Genomic DNA, 12,250 nt, shown 5'->3' on the forward strand with positions numbered 1-12,250 from the left:
GTGAAAGTACTGTGCTTTTAATCGGTTAGAGACATTGGTGATTGTTCTTACATGTTTAGAGTTAGGAACTCAGTAATAATCTCTGTAGTTTGTTCCATCTATGGTAAGATTTGATTATTTTAAAAATTACTTAAAGCAAAGAATACCGCACGGGTCAGCTAGAAGTAGCATTTATGTCTTCATAATGAAATAAATACTGAATAATGATTTAACCAAAACCATAACAACTGTTGAGAGAAAGGGAAGATAGAAAATAAGGAAACATGCAGCTAGGGTGGGAAAATAAATGAAAGAGAACTAAATTTTCAACTTTCACAAAGCCAAAAACCAAGTTTATTGAAAATAGGACGGTCAGTGCCAAAACAAACAGTGAGCAGTTGAAAGTAATTGGCTCTAAGGAAGAAGAAAGAGGGGAAAGGGAGTAGGGGAAGGATATGTACCTTGTAGGGCCATGGAAGAGTGGACATTTCACATGCATGGAAAATAAAATGCATTTGCTCAGAGACATGCTGTCCTCATAAAAAGATCTTAACTAACGGCAAGCGAATGTGGGTGGGGAAAGAGAATATCAGCAAGAGCAGAGTGAAAACAAAGATACAAAATGTACTTGGTGACTTTTTTTTTTCTTTTTTTACCTCCAGTAATTAGAAAAGGGAATGAAAAACAATACTTGGCCAGCCACGGTGGCTCACGCTTATAATCCTAGCCCTCTGGGAGGCAGAGGCAGGAAGATCACTTGAGCCTAGGAGTTCAAGAGCAGCCTAGACAACATAGAGACCCTGTCTCTATAAAAAGTAAGAAAAAAAAATTGCCATGCATGGTGGCACACACCTGTAGTCTCAGCTACCAGGGAAGCTAAGTAGGGAGGATCGTGATTGAGGCTGCAGTGAGCCATGATCATGCCACTGCACTCCAGCCTGGGTGAAAGAGGAAGACCCTGTCTAAAAACAAAACAAACAAACAAACAAACAAACAAACAAAAACTTAATACTACAAAAATCTAGATATCAGAACCAAGTGATGAGTACCTTCAGAGAAATGTGGCCTTGTTACCTTGGTGTGATAGTTCATTACTATAGTTCTAGTTCTCCTTGCAGTTACTAATTACACTTAAGTTCCCTCCATCCTCCACCTCTGGGGGAGTTAGTTATGACCACCAGATGACTTACTGTGGCCAATAAAATGTGAGCAAAAGTGGCATCTGTCTCTTTCAGGCAACAGTTTCAGCAGTTAGTGTTAATAAAGCCAGGCTTTACAGTCTTCTGTTGCAGTCAAGAGAAATGCCCAAATGCTGTCTATTCTGTGAGCATGAGCATAACAGAGAACTCCCAGCTAATGTGTAATAAGCATGTGACATAGGAAGAAATAAACCTTGTTGTTTTAAGTCACTGAGACGGCAGGGGTTATTATAGCAGCATAAACTATTTTCTCTTAAGCTGTATATAAACTAGAAGTGAGATGCCACCTTAACAAAAACTCCAAAACACTGGCTGGGGCCAAGCAGCATAGAAACTGTTCTGGGCCTACTCAAGGAAACATTTATCAGAGACTGGAGCTAAGCAAGTGACCCACATTAATAAGTTTGATAAAACTGTCACTACAATAATTTGGAGGTGACATGTACCTGATTAACTTATAATGAATGTGTACCTATGTTCCCGTGGCTAATGAACTTATTTATAGCTCTAAAAGAAGAGGTTGGAAGATAGATTAGTACTGTGTGATGGCTGCTGTTGGTGGTGTTTAACAAGGTATTAAAAGAAAAACACCCAGAGAAGAACTGCCATCCAAAAGACTAGATGTTCAAAACTTAAAACAATCCTTAGGCCCCCACCCGTGCATGGTCACAAAGCAAACTGACAAAACTGCTCAGCCACAGAAAGAGGTCAGAGGCCATATGCTCCAAAGCCAATTTCAGATGTGGCCAAGAATAACAAAAATGGAAGAACCTCACACAGGGCAAAGCCAAGGACCACGGAGAACTATGCTGTAGGGCATGTGCAGAGTAAGAAGTATTTGTTACTTGTCTAAAATAATGACATAAATACAGAAATGGAGTGTAAATGTTTAGAACATTTTATAGCAATTTCACACAGTAATTTTATGTTTGTTGAATCTAATAATAATTTTAAAATTGGGCTTGTAAATTGATGTTCTTTATTTCACTTTTCCTGTAATTCATTTCTATTGTGTTAGGAGTGTTGTTGTTGTTTCAACTGGCCTAGACAACTCAGGGAACAGAACTAGAGCCCTAGCAACAACTGCCTAGAGAGATTTCAACTGTAGATTGCTACAATCTAGAGTCTGGTGTGTGTTTTCCATTCTTCCTCTCTCCAAACAGGAATACTTACAGTTATCTCTCCCAGCACTGCCTTACGTGTTCAACAGGGGGTGGCAGACAGATAACTTCTATCTAGACCAGTAAAGAGATGACCACTGCTGGGCATTACTCAGAGATCCTCAACTTTAGGCTTCACATAGTGAAGATGGTAATTTTGAATTACCTCCACCAAGAAAAGCCAAGGAAGAACTACATATACAAAGGAAAGCATTTGTTGACGAGAGACTGTTCAAATGTTTCTAGTTCTCTGCATGTTAAAATTATGCATCTCACTTCCCTGAGTTAGGTATGGTCATGACCTGGCCAATGAAATGTGCAAGGTGACATGTACTTCTGGAAGCTTTTAAGAGTCAGTATACATGTGCAATGAACCACAACACACTTTCCCTCTGCCATGATGACTGATTACACTCAAAATCAGGCCTTGTCTGTCAGCCCAAGTCCCAGAAAGAGAACACCATAGGGGAAAGCTCCCAACTGATCCAGTGTAAACTAAACTATTATGTGACGGTTACTATGGGACTGAACGAAGGCAGAACGAATGTAGAAATGAAAACAAAGACAAAATAATCTGTTTTAAAGAAGGGGTCAGGGGGCTCCTTGCTTCTAGTGAGCAAGGGCCTTGAGCTTCCACAACCCTTCATATTTATTGGGTAGCAAGAGCAGGGAGGAGCAGGTAACGGTTGGTCAGCTGCTTGATTTATCACAGGTTCACATGATTGCTAACAGGCTTCAGATGTTCCTGTAGATAATCACAAGAAACACTGCGCCTGGGGTGTGACTGGCCTTAGCATTCCTTCTGGGAGGCAGACGCAGTTTGTCAATTCGCCAACAACCTGCCTTCATGAGAACAGTTTGCTGTTTGCTCATATAGCCTCCAGGGGTATACCGAGTTGGTCACGACCCTCATTCTTTCTGCCTCCAACACTATTAGGCCAGGCACGGTGGCTCGCACCTGTAATCCCAGCACTTTGGGAGGTCAAGACAGGTGGATCACCTGAGGTCAGGAGTTCGAGACCAGCCTGGCCAACATCATGAAACCTGTCTCTACCAAAAATACAAAAAATTAGCTGGGCATAGTGGCAGGTACCTGTAATCCCAGCTACTCAGGAGGCTGAGGCAGGAGAATCACTTTAACCCAGGAGGCAGAGGTTGCAGTGAGCCGAGATCACACCATTGCACTACAGCCTGGGCAACAAGAGCAAAACTCCGTCTCAGAAAAAAATAAAATAAACCATTATTTTAAACTTCTAATGTTTCGGGGTTGTTTCCACAGTATAACCCAGTCTAGCACTATTAGTACACCTGGTCTTAGTAATGGGTAAAGGCATTATGACTTGAACATAAGATGACTCTTTAAAATGCAATTGACTATTACCACAAAAGATGCCAATACTAAAAGATGGGAAAAGTAATAGGTAAATGTTTTCCATAGCATGTTTGCCAATACTACAGATACACCTCCCAACTACATGTAGACTTTGATCCTTTGGGCTGCAAGAGGCCCTCAATTCTTCAGTATAATGGTCCTGCTGGCATGGATCAGAGTTGGCACATAAGATGTAACTTTCGTCTCATCCCTAAACTCTAAAGAAGTGTGTTTGCACAGCTCATTTAAATAACAGAAAGAATGAGTGACATGTAACTAAAGACTAATACAAGAGGGTAACAGCACTGTAAGAATGGCTCCGTGAGACAATAGTAGAAAAAGGGCTAAAGCGTGCACATAAAATGTTAAAGGCGACAAAAGTGTGTTTTGTTCAGCAACTGAATATTAAGCTCCAAAAGACATCAAGGAGGAAGTACTTCAAGAGAAAACGCTAGTCTTCTTGTAAGGAGACAGTATGAGGTTTTGCCTTTGTGTTCCTTAGGCAGGTAGAACAGCTGGTAGCCCTCGTTAGCTCCACCAATCCCATTTTGGTATAGGGTACTGTATGCAATAGTAATTGACAAACAGTTCTGATTTTTTTTTTTTTTTTTTTTTTTTTTTTGAGACAGAGTCTAAACAGAGTCTCTGTCACCCAGGCTGGAATGCAGTGGTGCAATCTCCACTGACTGCAAGCTCCGCCTCCCCGGTTCATGCCATTCTCCTGTCTCAGCCTCCCAAGTAGCTGGGACTACAGGCGCCCACCACCACACCCAGCTAATGTTTTGTATTTTCAGTAGAGACGGGGTTTCACTGTGTTAGCCAAGATGGTCTTGATCTCCTGACCTCGTGATCCGCCCACTTTGGCTTCCCAAAGTGCCGCGATTACAGGCGTGAGCCACCATGCCCAACCCAAACAGTTCTGCTTTTAAATGTTTGAAAAGACTACTGTGCTAGGGTCATCTGTCCTCTCAGAACAACAATATTAAATCTTTATGCATTTGGACACATTTAAATTTTAGAATAGCTGACACCAAGCTTTTCTAGGAAACCCTTGGTTAGTTCCCCCTTTATAGGCCTAATATTCCCTTATGATTAACCATAAAATTAATGGCTTTTCCTCTCAGAAAAGAAGGAAATTAACAACTGTAACTATTAAATAAATTGTAGCAACACCTGTGGCCATCATACTCAGGAAAAAGACGCACTTCATATTTTGCAACAAATGGAGTATATAACGCTTACAAAGTTTCCGTAAGAACATTCTGTCTGAAGTCAGCTTACTTACAGTTTAATGCTGCTACTGGAGAACAGAACCTGCTCACTGAACCAGCCTCAAATAAAATGTTGATCAGATCTCAACACAGTTTATCATTTCAGACCCAAGGAGGCAATAAAAGGAGTCGACATCTCTCCCCTTTAGAGCCTTTTCAAAGCAGTTGGGAGGAAAATCCTCTACCTGCACCCTCACCCCCCACCTCTACACACACACTCCCATCCTCCAAAAAAGAAACGAGGCTGCTATCCAGACTTGCTCTTACTGACACATGGCAGGTGGCAGGTAAGCCTCACAGGCCAAGACCTAAAATTAGTATGGGTACTATCCAGATGTTTACTATCACTTTGAGCAGAGAATAGAGGAGAAAAAGAAAAACCCTTTTAAAGTCTAATGATGACTTGAAATGTGCACCTCAATGATTACGGAAGATGCAAATAGGCCATGGCAGAGAATATATGGCGCCCTTGATTTTGACAAGTGCCTAAAATCACACAACTCTGATTTTATGCTTAAATACTTAAGCACATTACTGCAATCAATTACATCACTGCTGTCATGAGCATCCTGTCTCCTATTTGAAGAGAATTGTGTACCGCCCTGACCACATTCTCTAAAAATACATGAGATGAACTTCTTAGGTTCCAATAAACATAAAATCCTTCTCCAAAGCATAGATGTTGGATTAGGCCTGTTAACTTCTTAGAGCAAGCCGTACCCTCTCATACACTGCACTCTCTACCTGCTCAGCTGAACGTTTCATCTGAGGGATGTCTAGGTAACAGTGCTAGGCCTGTACATCTACCACAGTTTGTCAGCATACCTATAAAGAACTCAAACCACACTAGCATCTGGTACCTGGACAAACGACTGTCCCAGAATCTACAAAATAGACTTTAAAGTTCCCTGTGGAATACTTAGCTAGGAAAAAAAGACAGCAACACTCTTCTTGGGCAAAGCATATGACAAAGGCCAGCCTGGACAATATAGTGAAACCTCGTCTCTACCAAAAAAAAAAAAAATCAGCCGGGCATGGTGGCTCCAGTGCCTGTAGTCCCAGCTACTTGGGAGGCTGAGGTGGGAGGACTGCTTGTGCCCAGGAGGTGGAGGTTTGTAGTGAACTGTCACTACAGCCTGGGCGACAGAGCGAGACCCTGCATGAAAAAAGGAAAAAAAAAAAAAAGCATAGGACAAAGGATGGTGAGGTAAGAAAACTGGGTCTTTGTTGCTCCAATAAACGTAGCAATGTCTTTCACAAGGATACTGAATTCGTAATGTGCTGTATATTCTAAAGAAAACAAATTATTTCCTTTTAATTTTGCACTACTTGCTAATTTTATTCCCAAATAGGAAAAAAAAAAAAAAGTCAACAACTATGTGCCGGCCCAATATACGTTAGTCGATCTGATTATTCCTCGCTTCTTCACAGCAGTAACATAGCATGTATTTTCTCTCTCAGCCCCAGGAATAGCGCCACCATCTACCATACACAGGTCCAAGGCTTCGATACATGTGGAATTTAAACAGTACAGAATATTCTACTTCCTCTCCAGGCAATCATCATACTTACAAGTCTGTTTCTGCCTTTTTCCCAAAACTTAAGCCCAGAGCATCTTCCCAAATTCTACGTTTGAAAGAACCAGCTTCCCCCTGCTCACAGATCGCTTCAACATCCATCTGATACTACTACTACTATTCCTTAAGAGACATTTCCCTTGGCCTTGGGAGGAAAGGGTCTTTCACTTAAGAGCTCCGAATCTCCCCGTCGCCCCTTTCCATCCCCTCGACCCACAAAGGGCTCCGGTGTTTCCCGCCGTTCATGCAGCGAAAAGAGAAGGCAAAATGCCCTCAGGAGGCTCCAGGTGAGGCCCTTCGGTGCCCCAGAGACGGGTGTCCTAAGTCAGACTCCGGAGCTGTGCAGTGCAGCCCTGGCTACAGAAAGCCGCTTCGTCTGAATCCCCGGGTCTGCAGGCAGAGCCTGAAGGGCCGGCGCTGTCACCTACCTGCCCGGGAGCTGGGCCGTTCCCGAGGCCGCGCGGCCAACAGTTCCCGCCGCCACGAGACGGAGGAGGAGGCAGAAGACGGGGCCGTGCCAGACTAGCCGGGTAGCCTGGAACCACTTCGCCAACCTCCGAAGGCGTAGCACCGCTCCCTCCCAGCCTGCAGCCGCCACCGACTCGGCGGAGTCGGCCTCCCGGGAAAAAACAACCTGCGAAGCTCCTCCTTCTCCTCGTGCTCCCTACGCGAGGCACTCTCTAACCAATGGGAAACGTGGTGGGCGGAGCGAGAGTGACAGACGATTACAGAGTCCTCCCGCCGGCGCGAACGGGCGGTGCAGTAGCAGGGCCAATCAGCAGCGTGGGTGGGAAGTACAGGGGAGGGAGAAAGTAGGGAAACTACGCGCCCAATCAGATCTCGGGGCCCTCGAGCGACGGGTCCTGCGGCCCGTGGCCTTCCGAGCGCGGCGCTCAGGGGGCGTGCCTGCCTGGGCCAATCGGCGCGAGCCCACAGTGCGGAGCGAGCGCCTCAAATGCTCGGGTTTCTCAGCTGATTGTCTCCAGCCGAGAGTTGTTTTTTGCAGCTACGGAGCCGAGCCGCAGCAGGAGGAGCCGAGACCCCCGGGGGGTGGGGGGAAAGAGGAGGCGGGGTCCGGGGGAGCCGCGGCTGCTCTGCGCTGGACTCCGGGTCCCGTCACGGCGCTTCCTGGGGTTAGAGGCTGGGGTGGGTGGGGGGTAAGGGGGCAGTCCTTCTCCCCTTCGACGGCGGCTCCGAGTCCAGCCCCTTCCTTCCCGCGCTTGCTCGCCCGGCCCCCAGCCCCCTCATGAGGGTGTCCGTGCCGGGTCCGGCGGCCGCTGCCGCCCCCGCAGCCGGCCGCGAGCCCTCCACGCCCGGCGGGGGCGGCGGAGGCGCCGTCGCTGCAGCCTCAGGCGCCGCGGTGCCGGGCTCCGTGCAGTTGGCGCTGAGCGTCCTGCACGCCCTGCTCTACGCCGCGCTGTTCGCATTTGCCTACCTGCAGCTGTGGCGGCTGCTCCTGTACCGCGAGCGGCGGCTGAGTTACCAGAGCCTCTGCCTCTTCCTCTGTCTCCTGTGGGCAGCGCTCAGGACCACCCTCTTCTCCGCCGCCTTCTCGCTCAGCGGCTCCCTGCCCTTGCTCCGGCCGCCCGCTCACCTGCACTTCTTCCCCCACTGGCTGCTCTACTGCTTCCCCTCCTGTCTCCAGTTCTCCACGCTCTGTCTCCTCAACCTCTACCTGGCGGAGGTAAGGCGGGAGGGCCGGCATGCGGGGCCCGGGCGGGTGCGCGGGGCCGCCGGGATCAACTCCCGCTGAGGACCAGCGGGGGCGGGGGGTGGGCAGCGAGAGGCGGACTGGAAACCAGCCTGGGGAAACCGAGGCACACCTGGAGTGTGAGCCAGTGTTTTCGCCTTAAACTTAAGTGGCTGATTGGCTTGATTACTGAGGGGTCCGGGCTAGGGGGTGAGTGAGTGAGTGAGAGAGTGTGTGTGTCTGACAACTTAAAACAGCAACGGAACGAACCCTTTGTTCGGTGTTCTGGTCCTCCGAGGTAAGGCGTTGGTGGCACCAACAAAGTGGCATCGCAAGAAGTAGCAGCCCCGGTGGTTCTGCCGAAGCCGGACTATGTTGAGGGAGGTTGGATGCTGAGGTAGCAGCAGCTCTGCTGAAGCTGGACTGCTGCCAGCCATTACGTCACCGGCAGAGCTGTTCCTCTGCTATTGTTGCTGCGTTTCTTTTATTAGAAGCTTATATTCCCTCCTGCATCTTCTTTCCTGTGGCTCGATAAGCCTCACATAAATTTCGTTCGATAGTTCCCCAGCAGGGTTGATGATCAATAACCAATGCTGAGGATCAGGATAAGGACCTCCATAAAGCCCTTAATGTTTGCCCCAGTTGCTTCATGCTTTAGCGGTTTATCCTACCTCCTATTAGCATAGTCTTTTTTGGAGCTAATTAAGAGAAAAAAATACTAGCTCAACCTGTGCCTATTGCAGAAACAAAACCACCAAACTGTTTTTGCAATAACTTGCTTAATATCTGGAACCTAATCACACCCCCTTTCTCTTTTATGGGGAATTGCTGGTTGGATTGCATTGTTCTGCAGCGCTTAGGTATTTGACCCATTTCAAACAGGTTTGGGAGTGTAAGGTTGTCAATTATGTGTGTCAGCTTGTGGTATTTAAGCCATAATATTTTAAGACTTTTCCCCCAAAAAAGTCCTCCTTCCCACCAAAAGAAAAGCTTGAGGAGGGGAGGAAGCAAGGTGACATCATATGCTTAATACAGACTAATATAGAATAATATTGGCCTATGCAGCTAATCCTCTCAAAGGCTTTTTTGGAGGTGATGGAATTAATGTAGTTCCAAGCAAAAGTGAAAAAAAAAAAAAAAAAGATGACGTATATTGTGTTTATATTTCCTGCATAAACCAACTCTTTTCTCCTTTAATAAATAGGAAGTAGAATGCATAATTTTATAATCAGTCATAATGTCAGCTATTTAGCACACTAAAAACAATAGTTGAAAACAACAAAACTAATTTAACTTTTATTATTTTCCTTCTCCATCGTTTGAAAGTCCAAACAATACAATGACAAAAACGCAAACCGGTAAGCGGAAATAAGAAGCATAGGTTATCACAAATCAAATGATGCCATAGTCGTGTCACTTATTTGAGGGTGTTCTAATCTAGTTGTCGTTTAAGCTGTTATAACACTTCTACCCTTTATACTTAAACTGATACATTGTAATCTTCCTGCCACCATTTCAGATAGTGCGTTAGTGACTTCTCAACGCTGAAGCTTTTACTCCAGGTTCAGATGTTTACCTGAAAGTGACTAGCGATTTTTATGCCAGGGGCATCAGATGACTTGTTTTTTCCCTATACATTTTGATTTACAAAATAATATGAATGATTCACTGTAAAATAGTTGGTAGGCATTTCATAAAGTGGGTAAACACTCTTTTTACTTCTTGAGGTATAACATATACAATAAAGTCCACAATCTTAAATGCACACCTAGATGAAATTTTACATCTGTATACACCCATGTTACCACCACCCAGATTAAGATATAAAGCATTTTCCGTGTCCCAGAAGTTTCCCTTTTTACGTTCTCCCAGTCAGTAGCTCCCCCAGGTAAGCACAAAGTGGGTAAACACTATCCAAAAAAGGAGATATATTTAAGCTCAAAATTCTGAAGGTGTGCTTATATAGCATAGAATACACGGAGTATCTAGATTGGGTCTTCAGACTTTGAGCTAATATTCCAAGCTAGTGAGGAAGAATTTAAAATCTGAAAGTCCTCCTGTTAAATGTTTATGTAATATGCTTTTTTAAAAACGATAAAACTCTATTAACCTGAAAAATATAATTTGGAAAGAAGCTGGGATAAAGCTTTTTTCCTTTGTAATGCCTGCTAAAAAGAGTGTGAGTTGTTTGTCCTTTCTTTTTATAATGAAATTAACAATTTTAAGACACAGTTGTATTTAAGAGAACAAATTGTCAATTTTTTTGAAAGCCTGTTTGAAAGGAGATATCTTAACCAGAAATCATTTCTCTTTTCATTAGAGAAAATCTCCAGGAACCTGTATTTAAGAGAGTATTTTAGTTCAAATTTTTATGTCAGTTCCAGATAACTGCAAGTATACTTCTCATTGATCATTCTGAATTAATGAAGTTTTTCCTAGTGAGTTCTTCATATTATAGCAAAGTGGTAGGGAAAGCCTATGTGGTGATAAATATAAGACTTAACTGATGTTTAATTTTTTTAACCAAAAGCACCTATATCTTTTTTGAATAGTCGTGTGTCTTGATTACCAACTCACTCTGTCTTTGCTGTATGCCATATTAAATACCAATTCCATATTACTTTTCACTTGTTTAAAGCATTTGTTTTTTTCTGATTCCCACTAAGAGTAGCTTTAAGGACTTAGTTATAAAGAATCGTGGATCAGTATAAAAAGTAAAACAAACTCTACTACTTTGAATACATTTTGGTGGATATTCTAAAACTCATGTTTTTGAAAAGTTAAATGCCTCAACCCCTTTTTTCTTTTTTCTTTTTTTTTTTTTTTTGGGTGTCTACACTTGAATGGAATTGAGATGAGGGAAAGTAGCCCTTTCTTAAACAGTTAAGCTTCTCAGTGTCTCATACTAAACCTCCTGGAAGCCTATAGTTGAGAGAGAGGGGGAAAAAAAAAAAGAAAAGCCACCTTGTGCACTAATCTAAAAACACATATTGAGGTTCTGGCAGGATCAGTAGGACAAGAGCTTTTCCAGAGAAGGGTTCACACTCCTGGACTTTTACCGGAGAAGACTTCAATATTTGAAACAGACTATCTGATAAAACTGATTCTATCTACCATTAGAATATATTGAAGGACTTAAAAGGAGAGTTGACAGCATCACACAATATATCCATGTAAGAAACCTGCACATGAACCTCCTGAATCTAAATTTTTTTTTTTTAATGAGAGTTGATGGTATACCATCTTGGAGTGTTGTGATGCATGCCAAAATCAATGAGTTCATCTTCAACATATTGAAGTTCTTACTTTCAATTTGGTCTTAGGAGTGCCAGTTGCTTAATCAGGATAAAGTACAGTGACTTAATCACAATGCCAAAACAGATAGGAAAATTAAATTCAAAATCTTAACTCTTACATTTATGGATGCTATTATTGTCCCTACCAGTAGATATATTCTTATATTGGTAATACTTGAAATAACATGCAAGTCAACTTACAGGTTCATTTGATTTTGTTCTGTTCTTTGATTTCCCACAAAAGTTGAAATCACACTTCTACCACCTAAAATAGAAATTCCTTGAGGATAAGAAGGAATATTTTACATATTTTTATCTCCAGCAACTAGAACAATGGTGATTATATTATTGAATGACACTTTATAAAAAGGTCAAAATTTAGAAAATAGTTATCTAAAATATGGGGGTTAACTTTATTTTGATGAACATTTGAGGTAAATTATGTATTGTCTGGAATCTATTTTCTGCCTAAAAGATTTCATACAATATAGAGTTTTGTTTAATGAAACTTTTTATATCATGGCAAATGGCCCATACTAATTAAGGCTTTGCTAATTTAGTTTCAACAAATTCTACAAAATAGAAAAGTCTGTAAGATGAGTCTCATATCCTGAGTCAGTTACTTTTTACCAGAAATAGTGGTTTAGTTCAATGTTTGACTTTTATCCATAACTGACTATAAACTGTTTTTGTCTGAATCTACTAA

At 43.2% G+C, this 12,250-nt stretch overlaps 2 protein-coding genes across 7 annotated transcripts in view; one reads left to right on the top strand and one right to left on the bottom strand.

Moving 5' to 3' along the window:
- Window positions 1-7,550, bottom strand: part of TXNDC16 (thioredoxin domain containing 16) — a 125,729-nt gene extending 118,179 nt beyond the window's left edge. For 2 of the 5 annotated variants that reach the window (XR_008671330.2, XM_055361391.2), the window contains exon 1: window positions 6,987-7,242. The gene's annotated coding sequence lies outside the window, so the exon portion shown is untranslated. Of the gene's footprint in view, window positions 1-6,986 lie in introns of all 5 variants that reach the window. The other 3 variants (XM_004055177.4, XM_055361390.2, XM_055361393.2) reach the window with 2 other exon arrangements.
- Window positions 7,551-7,804: 254 nt separating this feature from the next.
- The window catches only part of GPR137C (G protein-coupled receptor 137C), an 82,197-nt gene continuing 77,751 nt past the window's right edge, over window positions 7,805-12,250 (top strand). For both annotated transcript variants that reach the window (XM_055361394.2, XM_004055178.5), the window contains exon 1: window positions 7,805-8,242. In XM_055361394.2, coding sequence (XP_055217369.1) covers window positions 7,805-8,242 — 438 coding nt within the window. The remainder of the gene's footprint in view (window positions 8,243-12,250) is intronic.

The sequence above is a fragment of the Gorilla gorilla genome, chromosome 15, assembly GCF_029281585.2.
Source record: "Gorilla gorilla gorilla isolate KB3781 chromosome 15, NHGRI_mGorGor1-v2.1_pri, whole genome shotgun sequence".
NCBI lineage: Eukaryota > Metazoa > Chordata > Mammalia > Primates > Hominidae > Gorilla > Gorilla gorilla.